At 34.1% G+C, this 17,253-nt stretch overlaps 1 protein-coding gene across 24 annotated transcripts in view; it reads right to left on the bottom strand.

The window, feature by feature from the left end:
• BAZ2B (bromodomain adjacent to zinc finger domain 2B) overlaps positions 1–17,253 on the bottom strand; it is a 382,320-nt gene that overhangs the window by 105,702 nt on the left and 259,365 nt on the right. For 18 of the 24 annotated variants that reach the window (XM_060302371.1, XM_060302369.1, XM_060302379.1 and 15 more), the window contains 3 exons: positions 6,798–6,986; positions 2,258–2,425; positions 1,122–1,315 (listed from right to left, as the gene is read on the bottom strand). In XM_060302371.1, coding sequence (XP_060158354.1) covers positions 1,122–1,315; positions 2,258–2,425; positions 6,798–6,986 — 551 coding nt within the window. The remainder of the gene's footprint in view (positions 1–1,121; positions 1,316–2,257; positions 2,426–6,797; positions 6,987–17,253) is intronic. The other 6 variants (XM_060302377.1, XM_060302381.1, XM_060302382.1 and 3 more) reach the window with 3 other exon arrangements.

Below are 17,253 nucleotides of genomic sequence, written 5' to 3'. Positions count from 1 at the left end.
GAAAGAGACCTGTGAAGAATACCGGAATAGCCGATGTAGGGAAGAGCCACTTCCTGTATGGCTGAGGTAGAGTACTAAAATAAACTCGGAAGAGGGTCTTTCTTCTCCAACCCCTCATTCACCCAAGGCTGAACTTCAGACTTTGTTGGAAAGGATGTGGCTGTTGCCCACTGGATGGCAGAGAAGCTCACTGAGGTATCACAGATCAAGGCTGGTACACAGGAGACACCACCTGCTGGAGTGCCAGAAAAACTTGCTGGGAATCTGCTATCAGGGGTGACAGTAAAGTTAGCTAGAAAGCCAACCACTGGCATCCCAGAAAAACTCACTAATAAGCTGCCTGCTGGGATGTCAGTGACACTCACTAGACAGTATACAGTACTGGGTCTCCTGAACACAACTGGCAGAGTAGCCGCCAGCTGGTGAGGAAGCCACCCACTGGCAGCCATAGCATAAGACCAAGAAGAAAACACTTGAACCAGGAACAGAAGCATTTTCCTCTTCCAGTGTGTCTCTAGGACCCTCTAATGACAAGGTCTAACATAGTGCCAACTGGCAAAGGAGAAAAGGAGAATTCAGCTGGGGTTATGATGAAATATAATTGGCCATGAGATGGTAACTGTTGAAACTGAATAATGGATACACAGGATTATTATGCTGTTCTGTCTTCTGTGTATATTTGAAATTTTCCATAATGAAAGTTTTTTTGTTTTTGTTTTCCTAAAGCATGGGCTCTGGAGTCAACCTGCCTGACTTTGAATCCTGACCACTTAATGGCCAACTATTTGGGGGCTCTTTTTCCCAGTTTATAATAATAGTACCTACCTCAGTAGGGGTATAAGGAGGATTGAAATAGATACTATATGCAAAGCAATTACAGCAGAACTGGCCTGTGTTAAGTTCTCAATAAATCTTATCTATGACTACTATTTGTATTATTTATACTGGTGCTGACAGTTTTAATTTTTTAGATGCATAATACTAAAACCACCCCGCAAAAATGAATATCTATAAAAATAGGAGTTGATAATTCATAAAAAGTTATTCCATAGATTCAGGTGGTTTGATCTTTAGAATACTTATATCGATCTGTTATATTTGTGCCTCAAAGAACAACTTACCTTATCTTTGATTTTGTCAGCTCTAGCATCCAAAGGCTGGGTTTTGTTTGGTTCCTGACTACACTTTCGATTTCCTCCACCTGAGCTTATACTTTTAGTTTGTCCCACAGAACTTGAAGCAGTAGTGGATAGTACAGATGTGTTGATACCAGATACAGACGACGTATTGTTTCCATTTATTGACCCATTTACACCTTGAAAGTAAAAATAAATATATTTATGCAAGAGAATGTTATTCAGCCATAAAAAGGAATGAAGTAATGACATATGCCACAATGTGGATGACTCTTGAAAACATTAAGCTAAGTGAAAGAAGTCAGACACAAATTATGATTCCATCTATATGAGATATTCACAACAGGTAAATCTATAGAGATAGAGTGCAAGCTAGTGGTTGCCAGGGACTGGGAGAGGGAATAATAGAGAGAAACTGGTTAACGGGGATGAAGTTTCCTTTCGGGGTGATGAAAATGTTTTGAAACTAGATAGAGGTGGTTGTTGTACAACACTATGAATGCATTACATGTCGCTGAATTGTTCAGTTTAAATTGGTTAATTTTACATTTATGTGAATTTCACTTCAATTAAAAAATTTTTAGAAAGATAATTAAATGCGAGTATTCCCCCTTTCGGAGCAAACTCCCCAAACACTTACTTAAGTGAAAAGAAAGGTAATAAAAAACATCTAAAATGCTATTATAATTTGCAAATGTATTCTAACAACAGTTATCAACTATGAAATATTAATGACAATTTAAAAGAAAAAGGCATACTAACATATTAGTTTTAATTAATTTAATGCTTAATTACAGAAAAAGTAATATATTTTATTGAGTGAACGTGAAGGAGGTAATGAGATACAGAGGAAAAAGCAGTGGAGTCTGGAGTTAGAAAACCTGGGTTAAATTCTGCTATGCAATGTCAACATGTAAACAGTGCTTCCTTGAATAACTTATTTAACCTTAGCTGCAAAATGACAATGCTTCCAATCTCAAAGAGTTATTATAAGGATTAAGCAAGACAATGTGAAAGTGTCTAGCACAATGCCCCATAATTGTTACTAAATGTGAACCCTATTAAAAATAGGTATTGAAATGGAGGATTTGTAGTACTTCACTTAAAGTTAACATGGATACCTTTTTCAGGACCATTTCGATTACTTTTTCCCGAAGCCCTCGAATGGAATGAAGAAGAATCATGATTCTGGGCTGGAGGAGCAAACAGTGGTGGAATTCCCAGTAATGGTGGAAAGAAGGTTGCCCCTGCACGCGTATGAACATCTGTTGTTCGCCACCATTCTGCACCTCAAAGTCAAACATCAAACAAGCAAAAATATTTGAATTAACTTTCTAGCTAATTTAACAGTGCTTTTTATATTTTATTCCTGAAAAAAAAATTCAAATTTCATCTTGGAACAGAATTGCTGAATTACACATAGTTCTGATCATCTTTCTAATTATAAGACAGCTGATTAGAAGTTATACACTCATTATTCTGCTCATTAAGACAGTATCCAAGGATCTTCACTTAGCAGCTTCCTTGAGTTCAAATTTATGAAGAACAAAAGTAGTCTATGGTTTTAAAAATAAAATGGGAAACTTGGTATATTAAAGAACTGTGACTCTTTGATGACTTACATCATAATTTTTCTAAATTAGTAAAGAAACAATATTTAAGACTATTTTAATCTACTTTAAAACCTTAGAATTTAAGGTTACCATCTACAACCTATGTTAAGAATTTCCTTAAATTACATACAATATAAAGCTGGCTTTGATAAATCAGGTGGTTTAAATAATAATACAAAGACCACTGTAATCCAGCATATCTCAAATGCATTTTTGGAAGAAAACATCCTATACTCAAAACAATAGAGATAGCAAAATCAGTAAGCCTTTTTATTTTGGGGGGGTGGTGTCTAAGCAATGAAAAGTGCTTCAAAGAAGATTTTTAAAACAAGTTAAGTCACATTAAAATATAAAAGATTTATAGTTTCTCCCCTTAAAGTTAATGAAGAAAGCCTGAATTTTATTTATACTTCCTCTCATAAATTACAGATAACAATGTTTTATCAATGTAAAATGACTAAATGGTAGAAAATCATCAAATGCAATTTAGATATTCAAACAGTGGCATTTAGTTAAAACTTTTAGAAAAGGAGAGAAGACAAATTTTATAGAATACATTATTTAGGGAAGGGTGAAGATTAAGAAGAAATTTGAAATAACCCAATGGACAGTCTTGTATTGCCCCATGTAAAATCTCGGAAAGAATATTTTCCAATTGGCTAACCAGCTAGATTACCAAATCAGTTATTACCTTTCAGGCTAATCTTCCAAGAGATATAGGTTACTTTTCATTGACTTGATAACCACGAAAAAATTAGAGGAAAACCCCCAATAATATAGTATGGGAAAAATTCAATATTGTCAGTGTACTGTATTATATGATCTTTAAAGCTTTTCTAGGAATATCTCTTTATTAAAAATAGGATGTTAAGTGATGTGCACCTTCATTAGCTAAAGACAAAAGTTTAGCTTAATAAAAAGTGAAATGTTCATGGTAACTGACATTCTGAAAGGTCTAAAAAACAGTATAAGCAGAAAACTGCAAAAGCTATTCTTCTGCACTGCAGGAAGGCACTGCTAGTGAAATGACACCAATGTATATTCAGCAGTGGCTGAATGATGGGAACTGAACCAAGAATAACTATACAAAACCATAAATCATTTATCTACTGTTTAGATGAAAGAACTGTATGTAGATAGGAAGAAAAACTATGTATTTGGGGCTTGTATTAGCACAGCTGGAATCTGTTGTTATTTATAGGTTTGAAAACTAGGTCCTACATAGCTGATAAAAAAGGAAACTTCAGTTTCCTGAAATATTCATATTATTTAAAATAGAGTCTATAATTAAAGCATTACAGTTGAACGTTCAGACTTTGTAAACAACCCACAAATCGGTAAGGCAGTCAAAGGGTAATAAGACTCAAATATTTTAGACATAATCAAACTCAGAAACAACATAAAAATGTACTTAGAATGTCAATGGTAAATAAGCACACAATAGGGATTAGAAAAAAACACAACTGGAAAATGTGTACATTATAAATAAGGTGACACCATGAGGAAAAATACAAGTAAATAAGATCAATTAAATAAAAAGATGAAAAAGATAGCGCTTCTGATCACAAGCTTCATAAATGTCTAATAATTCATGGGAAATAACAGAATTTTTGACAAGTGATGAGCTTATTTCTCTTCCAAATTTAAGAAAATAAAAAAACAAAATTTAGTCACTCACAAACTAGCTTGTTGATAAAATGAAATATACAAAATAAGAATCACATAAACCAGCACATGATGAATTTCTAAATGTATTCAAGGGCAGTAACTGCATGGTAAAAACATTAATCATATTCAACTGAAAGATTCTAATATTTCAGAGGATATACTGAATCTCAATTTGAACATAGAAGACAGGAGAATTTAAAAATCTTTCAAACTTGATAGTCAGATACTTCATGAAAATTCACGGTAATATAAAAATATAATGATTAAAAACTGTAAATGTTTTAAAAGAACTTACCGTGAAATACTATTTCAATATAAAAAACTTTACTATACTAATATCCATTAAGTAATTTGCATGTGTTGATTTAGTCATCTGAAATGTAGACACATTTAGAAGTGGATAATATTTAAAAATAAACTATTTCTCATTTAAAATTCCTAGTAATTTCTTCCTGTGTGTCTTCATCTATTTAGTAGGTGATTTAAAATTTTTGGCATTTTGGTTACCCTTCTGAATAAAACTAATCATAGAAAATGTAAATTTAAGTTATACAAAACGTACAACTTAAACAAATGAGGCCTCTAAAACAAGGTATAGTCTCTGTTCACTTGGCAAAAAGTATGCTTATACAGGCATACTTTTACCACTAAAGACTCTGTCTTGTAATTGTCTGTTTATCTATCTCCTAAAAACTATAAGCAACATAACATATACTATGTTAGTATATTCCTCAGTGCTTGGCCTACTGCACAGAACACAGTAGATGCTCAAAGAACTTTGTATAGGAAATGAATGAGTGAATAGTTTATGTAGGCTAGGGAAGTTATCAGAATTTTTTTCTATACAGTGGAAGTATCAACATTATTGAAGTTGAGATGAGTAACTCTTTACACCTGTTAACCATGTTTTCAGTGCAAAAGATAATTGATTTTAATTATACAATAATTACATTGTGGTTTAGAAATGCTCAAAAGTAATTAATACTTTATATATCAAACTATATCAAATATAATAAACTATGATAAAACAATTTTAAAAATTTAAGATACTAGCAACTATCTATATTACTATTACCTATTTTAATTTTTTATTCAGCAATACTATATTTCAGCAAATACCTATTGAATACTCATCTTGCTAAGCAACCATGCTCAAAACTGACTGAAATAAATTCCTATTAGTATTTTTAAAGCAAATGTCAAGACTTAGTTTAAGACTTTGTTTTAACTTTCTAGCCACATTACTATCTCCTCTCTGAATTAAAGAAATAATATGACTCAAGAAATAGTACTTGAAATATATACTTAGCCAACTTTCCATTCTACATATATAATTCAAACAAGATACTTGTTTCCTTTTAAAGAAACACTCGACAAGAATAAAAACAATGATGGTTACCAATTACATACTAATTAGGTGTGCTAAACACTGCATTCAGCACTAAACATGGCTTATTGCCTTTAATCTTCACAAGAACCCTAAGAGGCAGATACTATTATTATTATTATTGTTATTCTCATTTTTCAGATGAGAAAACTGAGGCTGAGAGGTCGGATTACTTGTTCAATCAAGGTCACACAGCTAAAACGTAACAAAGCCAGATTTAAATTCAGATCTATTTGTCTCTGAATTATGCTCTAATTTTTAAACTACTTTCTATAACAGTAAATCATGCATCCTTAACTAAAATTTATTAAGGTAAAGTTAATCAGGAAACACATTAAAGTTTAGACTTTCAAAATAATATAACAAGAGAAATTACAGCATGTTTGTCTAAATTAAGCTTTAATTGGTGTCTTACTGAACTCCTGAATCCTCATAATCTGTAGAATTTGGGATAATTCTGGTCTTCCTGCCACACAAGTGGTGCAAATCTATGGTTGTTTTAATGAAATATGAAAAAAATAGAAATTTAAGAGCCAAGCTCATCTTACTTATAAATGCAGAGAAATGAGAACTCAAAATAAAAGTGTATTCATTATAAGAACTGGACTGCAGTTTTCCACTGTAAGTTAAATATTTTTAAAAAAAATCAAATAAAGCTGAGAATAATTAATCAAACTCTATACTTCCCATACATATACTTTTCTACTTCAATAAAAAGCATGAGAAAAACCTGGCCTAATTACTCACTTTTGTGGCAGATGCCTATTTTTCTAGCTTAACACTTGAATACCTAGTCAGTTGTGCTGCCACCTAGCACACAGAGTGTTTTATTTTTTTGCACAGGATAAAAAGGACTGAGTTAATTCTTGCACAAGAGCTTTAATATACCAGGCATAATACTATTCTTTTTGTTCAAGTTAATTATCAAACTACTGCTTGAACATTTTCAAGCTTTCCTCCTTTCCTTGAACACTGTTTGTAACAGATGTTTACCTGGAAAAGACGCTAGTTGGGGATGTGCAGCTAAGGCTGTGGGTGTACCAAGTGTCCCCAAACCACCAAATTCTGAATGCCCTGAGCTGGCTGAATGCAGACCAAAGACTGGGTGGCTGACCACTGGGAAGGCACTCGACACTGTGGACAGGTTAAACAGGTGATCCCCAGCTGCTCTGAATAAATGTCCTGGGAGGGAAAAAAACACACTTAAAGTTGTACTAGAAAAAACAGATGAGATTTATCTGATTTCAGCGTTCATAGTGGGTTAAAATTTATAATAGTTTATCTATTAAATTTTTATTATACCTTTTTTCTTTTGCATTTCTGTTCTTCAAACCCTGCAGAATGTTTCTAGAAACATGAAAGTACTCTAAAAATAATTAAAACGAATGGTATAACCTTATTTACTTTGAATTTTGAGATTTGAGAATGACGCTTTAAGTACATAACTTTCACTAATTGTAAAGTTTGACCTGCCAAAGTGAGGCAAACTTTCTGCTAATACATGTACATTAATATTTTATCAAAATTTTTTACTCATAAGAAGGAAGATAAAAACATCTAGTTAATACGAAGTTGAAAATCAATAAAATAAATCCAGAATCTGTCACCAATTCATTACTCAAACTGTCATACACTCTAGGCAAAGAGTTCCTAGTTTCCATGTGCCAGAATTGAAGCTATGTTCTCCATCGAACATCTTTTAAGTGAGGAGAGTTGATACCAAAAATGGATTATATTCTAGCCTGATAAGGCAATGTATACGACAGCATAAAGATTTAATAAATAAACTTACTAATTTATTTCTAAATGCATCCGAGGGTGGTTATCAATATAAAAATCATTTTTAAACATTTTGATAGAAAGTTGATATTCAATCCAAATGTGTCGTTTTTCAATCTCTACGTTTACTCTAAAGAGAATCTAGTACTAAGTGTCATAACCCCAAGTTGCAGTGTTATACCATCAAAAACACAACTTATTTTTCATAGTTTGTGGGGATTTGGCAGAAGATTTGTTAATACTTGGAAATCTTCCTTTTACTTCCGGGAAATAATTAAGTTTCCCTGGCTTGATACTGTGAAAACAGAATATCAAAAACCCACACTCCAGGCTATCTTAAGAATTTACTGCATGAAAGCTATTGCGCTCTGTGTTAAAATAAACATAAGGCTTCTTTATTATCCTGTTTATATCAGACCTGACTATGCACTACAATATAGTTTCAATACAATATGTTTAAAGTAAATTAAAAAATACAACTTAAAAATAAGTATATTTTTGTTATCATTTAGTTATCAACAAAATCCCTCCTCTTTGCTTTTTTATTCGCTGAAAACTAAGAGGAAGTCATCAAAGAGGTCACAGTGTACTCTCATTGACTAATATAATCCCTATATTCTTTACTGAAATAACACTATATTTTTCATTGAAGTGGTAACATTTAAATAGATTGTATCAAGTATATCTTACATTAGCCTACAAGGTAAAAAGTTCTGATTGAGGGTTGAGGTCCCACTATAACAAAGCAATAAGTAGATCTCATAGGGAAGATCCTCAAAGTGCCTTTACAAGGAAGGCTCACAAAGAAACTGAGGGAGGAGAACAAGGGAAGGATACAAACTTGAGTATATTTTCTAAGTCAGCCAATCTTAGTTTTTGTTCATCAAAGCCTAAACAGAAAATCTGTGAATTTGGTACTTTTGTGTAACCAGAATTCTAGACTGCAATTAGCACTGAAGTTAATGTAGCAGTGACTTAATACAAAAAGTTTTGTGAGGTAAGCTCAAAACTACACAAACTATTATAAAAATTCAGAACACATTAAAATTATAAAGGGTCAGAAACTGATAGAAATAGTTGCTAGTAAGCAGCATTCTTAGATGTATAGTTAAAACATTAATTTTCTAACTGTGAAGAAATAAATGAGCTTAAACCTTGGAGTCTCATGAACAGAAAACATGAGTAATACCTGAATGAAGTTGTCACTCTTGCAGCAATAATTAAGAATCGATCTTACACAACTTGATAATTTAAAAAGTTCTTTTTTTTAACTCTAAAAAGAGTGATATCTAGAAAGAGCTGAATATAAAATTTCAACAAAATATGAGCTTTATTCACCATAGATTCAAACTGGGGAAAAAAATATAGTCTTGTTCACAGAGTTATATCTATGCCTAGCAAAATTACGAAGAAGCTACCTTACTCTATTTTCTTATTCTTTCTTATAAAACTTTTGAAGATAATTAAAGCATAGAAAGTACTCGAGTGACAACAGAATCGATAGGGCCTATTCCTTGTTGGTAAGAAAAGGTTCACGTCTGTATTTAGTAAAGAATATCAGGCCCACATTATAATGATTACAATGATACCATGCATTATTAAAAACACACATTAGAGATTTTCTTTGCTTTACATGGATAAAGTTATACAACAGAAGAGAAATAATTTCATATTACATTTAATAATCTTTACTAAATTTTGCCTTTATAGCAAGAATATAGAAGTCAGTGATACAAAAGTGTATCTTTCTCATTAAAAGGCTCTGTAATACTACATATAATTTTAGTATTGTTTTTGCCACTGCCTTTAAAAAAAAAGCCAGCTACTAATTCCATGTAAAAACCTTCCAGAATTACTGTTCTTTATTCAACAGTTTCCATAATTCACACATTTCATGAACATATCTATTAAGCACCAGGTGCTACGTTTAGTAATTAGCATACAAGGATGAATAAGACATAATCCCTAGTCTTAAGGAACTCAATGGTTTGAACATAATTGAAATAGTGTAAGACTGTTTTTCATACCACAATGTATAAAACAAGTTAGTTAATATTTTAATATTATAAACTGGTACTGTCACATACAGGACTTAGTAACAGATCCCAAATACCTAAAACAGTGTCTTGTACATAGTAGATATACAATAAATACCTGTTGAGTGAATTGATTACTCATTAAGAGCAGAAGAGGCACATCCATGGGACTGATTCCAAAGGGCTTCATCAGAATAAGAAGTTGTCCTGAATTTTCATATAAACTTGCAAGGATGATTCTTACTAGTTTCCTTTTGCCTTACATGTCACCAACCCTGGGTCCTAATTTTTTTTTTTTTAATTACCATTTGGCCTTTTATTTCTCCTTGATTCCATTTAGGCCACATGTTGGATTTGATCACATAAAATTCTACCACCTCCAAGTTCTTAAATTCTTAAATTTTACTCTAACCATGGTTTCCACATTTCCGTTTCCTTATTTCTCAGCATGACCGTTGGTCTCTCTCAATCTTCTACCAGTCCCTTGACCCTATCTATCTCCTTCCCTCTCAATCCCATCTCGGCATCTCTCCTTGTTAACCTTGAAAGAAAATTCTTACACTTGTATGTCTACTTCCTCCTCACTTCTCAGAATCTTTAATAGCTGTGCCAAGTCCAAGCCTCCCTTCCATTTTGTCTGTAAAGGAACTTAAGTTTTCCTAACCACTAGATTCCATTAATCTTTGCCCTTCTCATTTTTAACCTGTCTCTATAAATCTGGCATTGCTGATTACCTCTTCCTTATTAAAACCCATGTTTATCCTTAAGCTCTGGGTCATGGAATTATTTTGATGTTCTTCTTAACTATATTTTTCCATAATACTACTGTCCACTTTACTGGGTTTTCTTTTTTCTAAATGTAAGATTCTTAAAGATTTTGTCCAACTGTCTCTTTTTTCCTCTTTATATTTTCTTCCTCAGTCATTTCATGGGCTTCCACTATTTTAACTATCACTTCTATGCACATGAATTCTAAACTAGGATTTTAGCTCCCTGAGAGCAAAACTGAATCTCATTCATCTCGGTAATCCCCAATATCTGGCATAATCTGAAATATAACAGGTGCTTAATGAATGTTTCCCACTGTTGTATTTTGGGTCACATTATTTCTTCTTCTTCAGACCCTCCATGCTTATATAACATGCTCTTTGACTTCTTTTGCCTTTTATAACCTTAACTATCCTTTCATAATCATCTCAAAAAAATATTGCCCAAGAAGTATTCCTGAATCTCCCAGACAGATATGTTTTGGACCTCCTTTGAATATTCATGATTATTCACAATCTTTCATCATACCATTACTAGAGTATAAGGTTATAAAGGAAAGAATCATTTCTTAATCATTTTTACTCTGTACAAAACACTGTATAAAGCAAACTGTTAGCAGTTGCAGGGATAATACTTCATAATAATACCTGCTGTGGATAACTCTAAAATGGTAGTTTTCAATTCTTTGTTTCTCTCTTCCTTTAAAAAGCTAGAATAACCAGGAGTCATTTTTAAGTGATAACAATATATCACATTTTTTCTCTGTTCCAATTATAAAAAGCATTCACAATGTTACTAAAAGCTCTTTGGGTAATTAGAAGCTAATTTAATGACATCTATATTGTGGCTTTAATCTTGTTATACAGCAAGAGGGTGCTGTTTCGGTTACATCCTTTGGTTTCATTGCCAGGACAATGCCCTTCGCCTTCTCCAACTGTCTTGAAACTTCAAGCCACTGTTCACAAGGGGATTTTTGATCACAGACTGGAGATGACTCAGTGAACTCTACAACTACATTTACAACAAAGCATATTCTGTATTAACAAAAGGGCAGAATATCTTCTTATAGGAAACAAAAGACAACACAAGCCAAACCAGCTCTATTAGATTTATGACTACAAAAATAAAATTATTTGGATGTTAGCATGCCCTCCTTTTGGAGAAGTAACTTTTTTCTACATTAATATACCTAATATCAGAAGATCCTCCCAAATAAAAACGTGTTATGATTAAAACTCTTCAATTTTGCTCAAAGAACACATTTGCAAACTGATAAATTACATCATAAAATGAAAACAGTTTTAGAACACCATAATTATTCTTTTTTACAGATATTAACATTCAAGCGTAGTTTCAATATTATAGATGCAACTTTTATTAGTTTCCATTTTAACTGACAGGTAACAATGTGCGTGTACTGCATAATGAAAATATATGTCTGTAATGTCTAAATCCTCAACTTACGTTATAGTAAGCTGACTACTTTTTAGCAGAGCTTTTCAGATTGTACTAGCCAATCTATATGTAAGTGATTAAAAGCAGTTACACAAAATGCCAGTGTCTCAGTAGCAATGCACGGTAACTGCAAGTGTCTTTATTAATATTAATGAACTTCACGTAGCGACACAATAAGGGTTTTTCCCTCCCACAAGAACAAAATAATATAAATACTGTACTAATGTCTTGAACCTACACTACCAGTGGACAAATCTCCTATCAATAAGGAAAAACCCAAATAGCAAATTAAAACAAAATGATTATAAGGAATAAGTATCCTAAAGTATCTAATCTTTTTTAAAAAATCAAGGAGACTGCTTACTATGACAGAATTCTACCTATGCTGTGTTTTGTGTGCTAAAAATGCCTTTACTTTTTCACTGCTACACAAACTTGTTGCAGCATGTCTTCTAACTCTTATCTCTAGTTCTTTAAACTGTTAGCACATTTTACAGCATTGCAAAATCAGCCTCTAGTATACAACCTGCAAAGTATGGTTAATCATGAAAAATGGTAGCACATTCAAATATAGGTTACAAGAGTACTTTAACACTAGTAATAACCGAGTGTAATAAACAAAGTGAAATTACTGTAAATTAAAGAAATGCTCAAATTATTGGCCCATATATTAAAATTCTTAAACATTAATGTTTAAATATTCTGAAACTCACAATGTACAAATTCTACAAACTTGAACTTTGATTAAAGAACAAACAGAAAGAATTCTATAGCAAATGGTGACAAAATATTCCCCCCAATAATCTTCATTTCATTCCTTTATTCTCATAACTTTTTAGTAGTTAACCTTTACATTTTAACATTAGAAAAGCATGGTATGGAAATAAAGTCTTTCATTTTATTTTTAAGTATTTGCTTTGAGATTGTTTTAGACTTACAAGAGTTGCAAAAATAGTACAGAGTTCCAACTTCCCCTATGTTAACATCTTATATGATAAAAAATAATTTTCAAAGCCAAGAAGTTAACCCTGATTAATTAACTAAAATAAAGAATTTATTCAGATCTCATTAGTTTTTCCACTAGTGTCATTTTCCTGTGCTAAGATCCAATCTAGGATCTCACACTGCATTTAGTTACTGTGTCTCCTTAATTTTCTCCAACTTGTGACAGTTCCTCAGTCTTGTCTTTCATGACCTTGATACATTAAAGAGTACTAGTCAGGTAGTTTGTAGAATGTATCTCAACGTGGGTTTGTCTGATGCTTTCTCATGATTAGAAGAGGTTAATTAAACATGATTGGGAAGAGTACCCAATGTGTCCTCAGCACAACATATCTGGGGTCTGTGATGTTGCTATATGGTGCTGGTGATATTAACTTTGATCACTCGGTTAAGTTAGTATCTGCCAGGATTCAATATAAAGTTACTAATTTCCTTTCAAACAGTCTTTTCATTAGAAAAAAAAAATCATTAAAAGTCTAGGTAGGGCTTCCCTGGTGGCGCAGTGGTTAAGAATCCGCCTGCCATTGCAGGGGACACGGGTTCAAGCCCTGGTCCGGGAAGATCCCACATGCCATGAAGCAACTAAGCCCGTGCGCCACAACTACGGAGCCTGCGCTCTAGAGCTGGTGAGCCACAGCTACTGAGCCCGTGTGCCACAACTACTGAAGCCCACGCGCCTAGAGCCTGTGCTCCGCAGCAGGAGTAGCCCCCGCTCGCCTCAACTTGAGAAAGCCTGCACGCAGCAACAAAGACCCAACACAGCCAAAAAAAAAAAAAAAAGTCTAGGTAGCCTTGGGAACAAAATCTACTACTCTACATAACACTGAACATGGTGAACAAGATTTTGATTCAGTTCAGCCAATATGTATCAATCTTCAGGCAAATGACTATTCTTCAAAGATAGGAGTAGCTGCTCTTTTGTAAAAAAGCATTTTTGTTAGATCTAATGAAAGAATTTAGAGTTCACAGATTAAAATACTAAAATTACACTATATTTTATATATTCAAATATAGATGTACTTTATTTTTATAATGAAATATAAAAAATAACAGTGAAAACAATCTAATTCTAAAATCTTATTTTACTTATGTTTCAATAAAGAAGTCTTAGTTTTCCCATAATGAACAAAAATTACTAAAACCAACTTTGAAAAACACACCTTTCATTGCTACATAAACTTGTTGCAACATGTCTTTAAACTCTTTTCTCTAGTTCTTTAAACGATCAGCATATTTTTACAGCATTGCAAAATCAGCCTCTAGTTTACAACCTGCAAAGTACAGCTAATGATCAAAAATGGTAGTGCATTAAAATGTGCATTAAAATAAAAGTCATATATTAATTTGCTGGGGCTGCCATAACAAAGTACCACAAACTGGGTGACTTAGAACAACAGAAATTTATTGGCTCAGTTCTGGAGCTACAAAAGTCTGAAAGCAGGGTGTGGGCAAGGCCATGCTCCCTCTGAAGGTACTAAGGAAGGATCTGTTCCATCCTTCTCTCCTAACTTTTGGTAACCTCAGGCATTTTTTCCTATGTCTTCACATGGGCTTCTTTCTGTACACATCTCTGTGTCTAAATTCCCCCATTTTAATAAGGATACCAGTCATTTCGGTTTAGAGCTCACCCTAATAACCTCATTTTAACTTGATTACCTCTTTTAAGGACCCAATTTCCAAACAGGTCACATTCTGAGGAACCAGGGATTAAGACTTCAACATATTTTTGGGGGGAGGAAGAAACAATTTTATCCATAACCCTAAGTTCATTTTTAAGATTACTTAGTTGATTTGAAGGCATTACCTTTCTTTAGTAATTTACCTATAAAATTCTAATTAAAACTCTGAAGTTCTACTCATGAAAGTTAGGTAAGGACTCCCCTAGTGGTGCAGTGGTTAAGAATCCGCCTGCCAATGCAAGGGACACGGGTTTGAGTCCTGGTCTGGGAAGATCCCACATACCACGAAGCAACTAAGCCCGCGCACCACAACTACTGAGCCTGCACTCTAGAGCCTGTGAGCCACAACTACTGAACCTGCATGCCACAACTACGGAAGCCCGTGCTCCTACAGCCCGTGTTCTACAATGAGAGAAGCCACTGCCATGAGAAGCGCACTCACTGCAAGGAAGAGTAGCCCCTGCTCGCCACAACTAGAGAGAGCCTGCGCACAGCAACGAAGACTCAAAGAAGCCATAAATAAATAAATAAATAATTTTTTTTTTTTAAAGTTAGGTAAAATATATTTCAAAAATACCTGGTGCCTTGTGATCAAACCCTTCATTAAATAAATCTACTGAAAGGCAAAAAAAGCTAGACAGTTGAACATTCCAGGGCCTTTATTTGTGACTTAGAGATATCTAGAATATAGAAAACTAAAAAACAATTATTGTTATAATAGTTCATACTATAATATAAATACTCAAAGAGACTAGAACTTTGGCTTTATATCCAAACCCTCAAGAATAAGCCTATCTCATTCTCTTGACAATTCTCTATTGACTGTAAATGTAAGCTCCATCTTTTAAATAAGAAGTTCTAATTAATAACTTTGTATTTTCAGGGTTTATTTATTCAATGCCTCGTCAGTAAGGTCTGATCTTTTAAGATTCTTTACCCTGTGGCTTATAATGCCCATCTCTAACTAAAATCAGCACGGTTATTTGGTATTACCAGAGCAAAGCATAATACAGCCTAGAAAACTTATTAATTAGAGTAAATTTATCATTTAATTTGCAAGTCCTATTCCTGAGAGTTCACCTCTCCTTCCCTCCCTTTCTTCAACAATTGTTTCTTGAGCATATATTTTGTGCCAGGCACTGACTGGATACATATCAATTAAAAAAACCATATGGTCCCTGCCTTTTAAATGTAGAAGAAGGGACAAATAAGTAAAACAACACCAAATCTATAATTATAAACTGTTAAGAGTATTATGGAGGAAATTACTAGGTGCAAAAACAGGTAATAGTAGAGCAATTACCTAGACACTATGAACAGAGGAGACTTCTCTAATGTCTCAGGACACTTAACCTGAGACAAAGCATGAAAATCAGCCTTATGCAGTTCCTCTAAGACAAAGAGAGAACATGGTTGAGACCCTGAGTTGGGATTCGATCATGGAGGGTATATCAATTAGGTTGAAAAGTACAAAACATCCAGCTCAAAATGGCTAAGTGAAAGGTAAACGTATTGATTCACATAACATACGAGCATTTGGAAAAGGCACACTTCAGATAAAGAAGGTTGGCTGAAAGCTTACTGGGACTTAATTTCTCTTTCGTCTCTTGGCTCTACTTCCTCAGATAGGCCCTTCCTTTTAGGTTTGTGGGACAAAAGGGTATCCTCCCTCACCAGTCCCAGTAAAAATCCTAGAACAGAATCTCTCTGCCTTTGATTAGTCTCATGTGCCTTCCTTAACCAATCACTTAACCATCATTGTGTGGGAAATATGATGTTTGGACTGGCTAGATTGTATCACGTCACCCCTGGAGTCTCAGGTGAAAATTTTTTTAAAAAAGAAAGTGATTCGTTTTACGGGGGACAACTTCAGGTAATGGTGGAGTAGTAGTGAAGTGGCCACACAAATCATCCACAGAAAATAATTTTAAAAATGTGATTTAAAACAACAACAAGGGACTTCCTGGTGGTCCAGTGGTTAAGACTCCACACCCCCAATGCAGGGACCCCGGGGGTTCAATCCCTGGTCAGGGAACTAGATCCCGCATGCCACAACTAAGAGCCTGCATGCAGCAACTAAAAGATCCCGCATGCCACAACTAAGACCTGGTGCAGCCAAATAAATATCAAAAAACAACAACAACAAAACTAAAGATACTGCAAAGCATCCAAAAGCAGAGAAAAGTCAGGGGAAGGTTTAATCTAGAAAAAATGGTAACAAGAAGGGGTGAGAAGTGTGACTTTGTGGCTTTCTGGTCTGATACTGCTGTCTAAACCTCACAGCTATAACTCCAGAAAACAGTGGAAGATGAAACAACAGGCTTATCAACTAAAGGTGCCAGAGGTCAGACTCCAGGGCTAAGAAAACATCAGGAAATCAGGAAATTTAAAGGGGAAATCTTGGCAGTGATCAAACCACAGAAAGAAGGAGACTCAAATTCAGAGATTAAACTTTCCAAGTGCCTAGCTAAAAGTACACTGTGCGTGGGGCACCACAACATAGCCAGGAGAGAACGTACAGAAAGTCGGAGCTACACACAGCAGATCTGTTTAACTTGATGTATTCCTTAATTGAGTGCATACGTTCACCTTGATTAGAAAGGCTGAAGTGTCAGAGAACAGAGTCGAAAGCTGGCAGAGCAGCTGGAAATCAAGGGGTAATCTTAGGAGCAAGGAAACCACAAAGAGAGAGAGAAGCATCTCTGCCACGTAGTTGGCTGACCCAACAAC

Source organism: Globicephala melas, chromosome 7, assembly GCF_963455315.2.
Source record: "Globicephala melas chromosome 7, mGloMel1.2, whole genome shotgun sequence".
Classification (NCBI taxonomy): Eukaryota; Metazoa; Chordata; class Mammalia; order Artiodactyla; family Delphinidae; genus Globicephala; species Globicephala melas.
The sequence above is the reverse complement of the archived record's forward strand: the minus strand, read 5'-3'. Positions and strand labels throughout refer to the sequence as shown.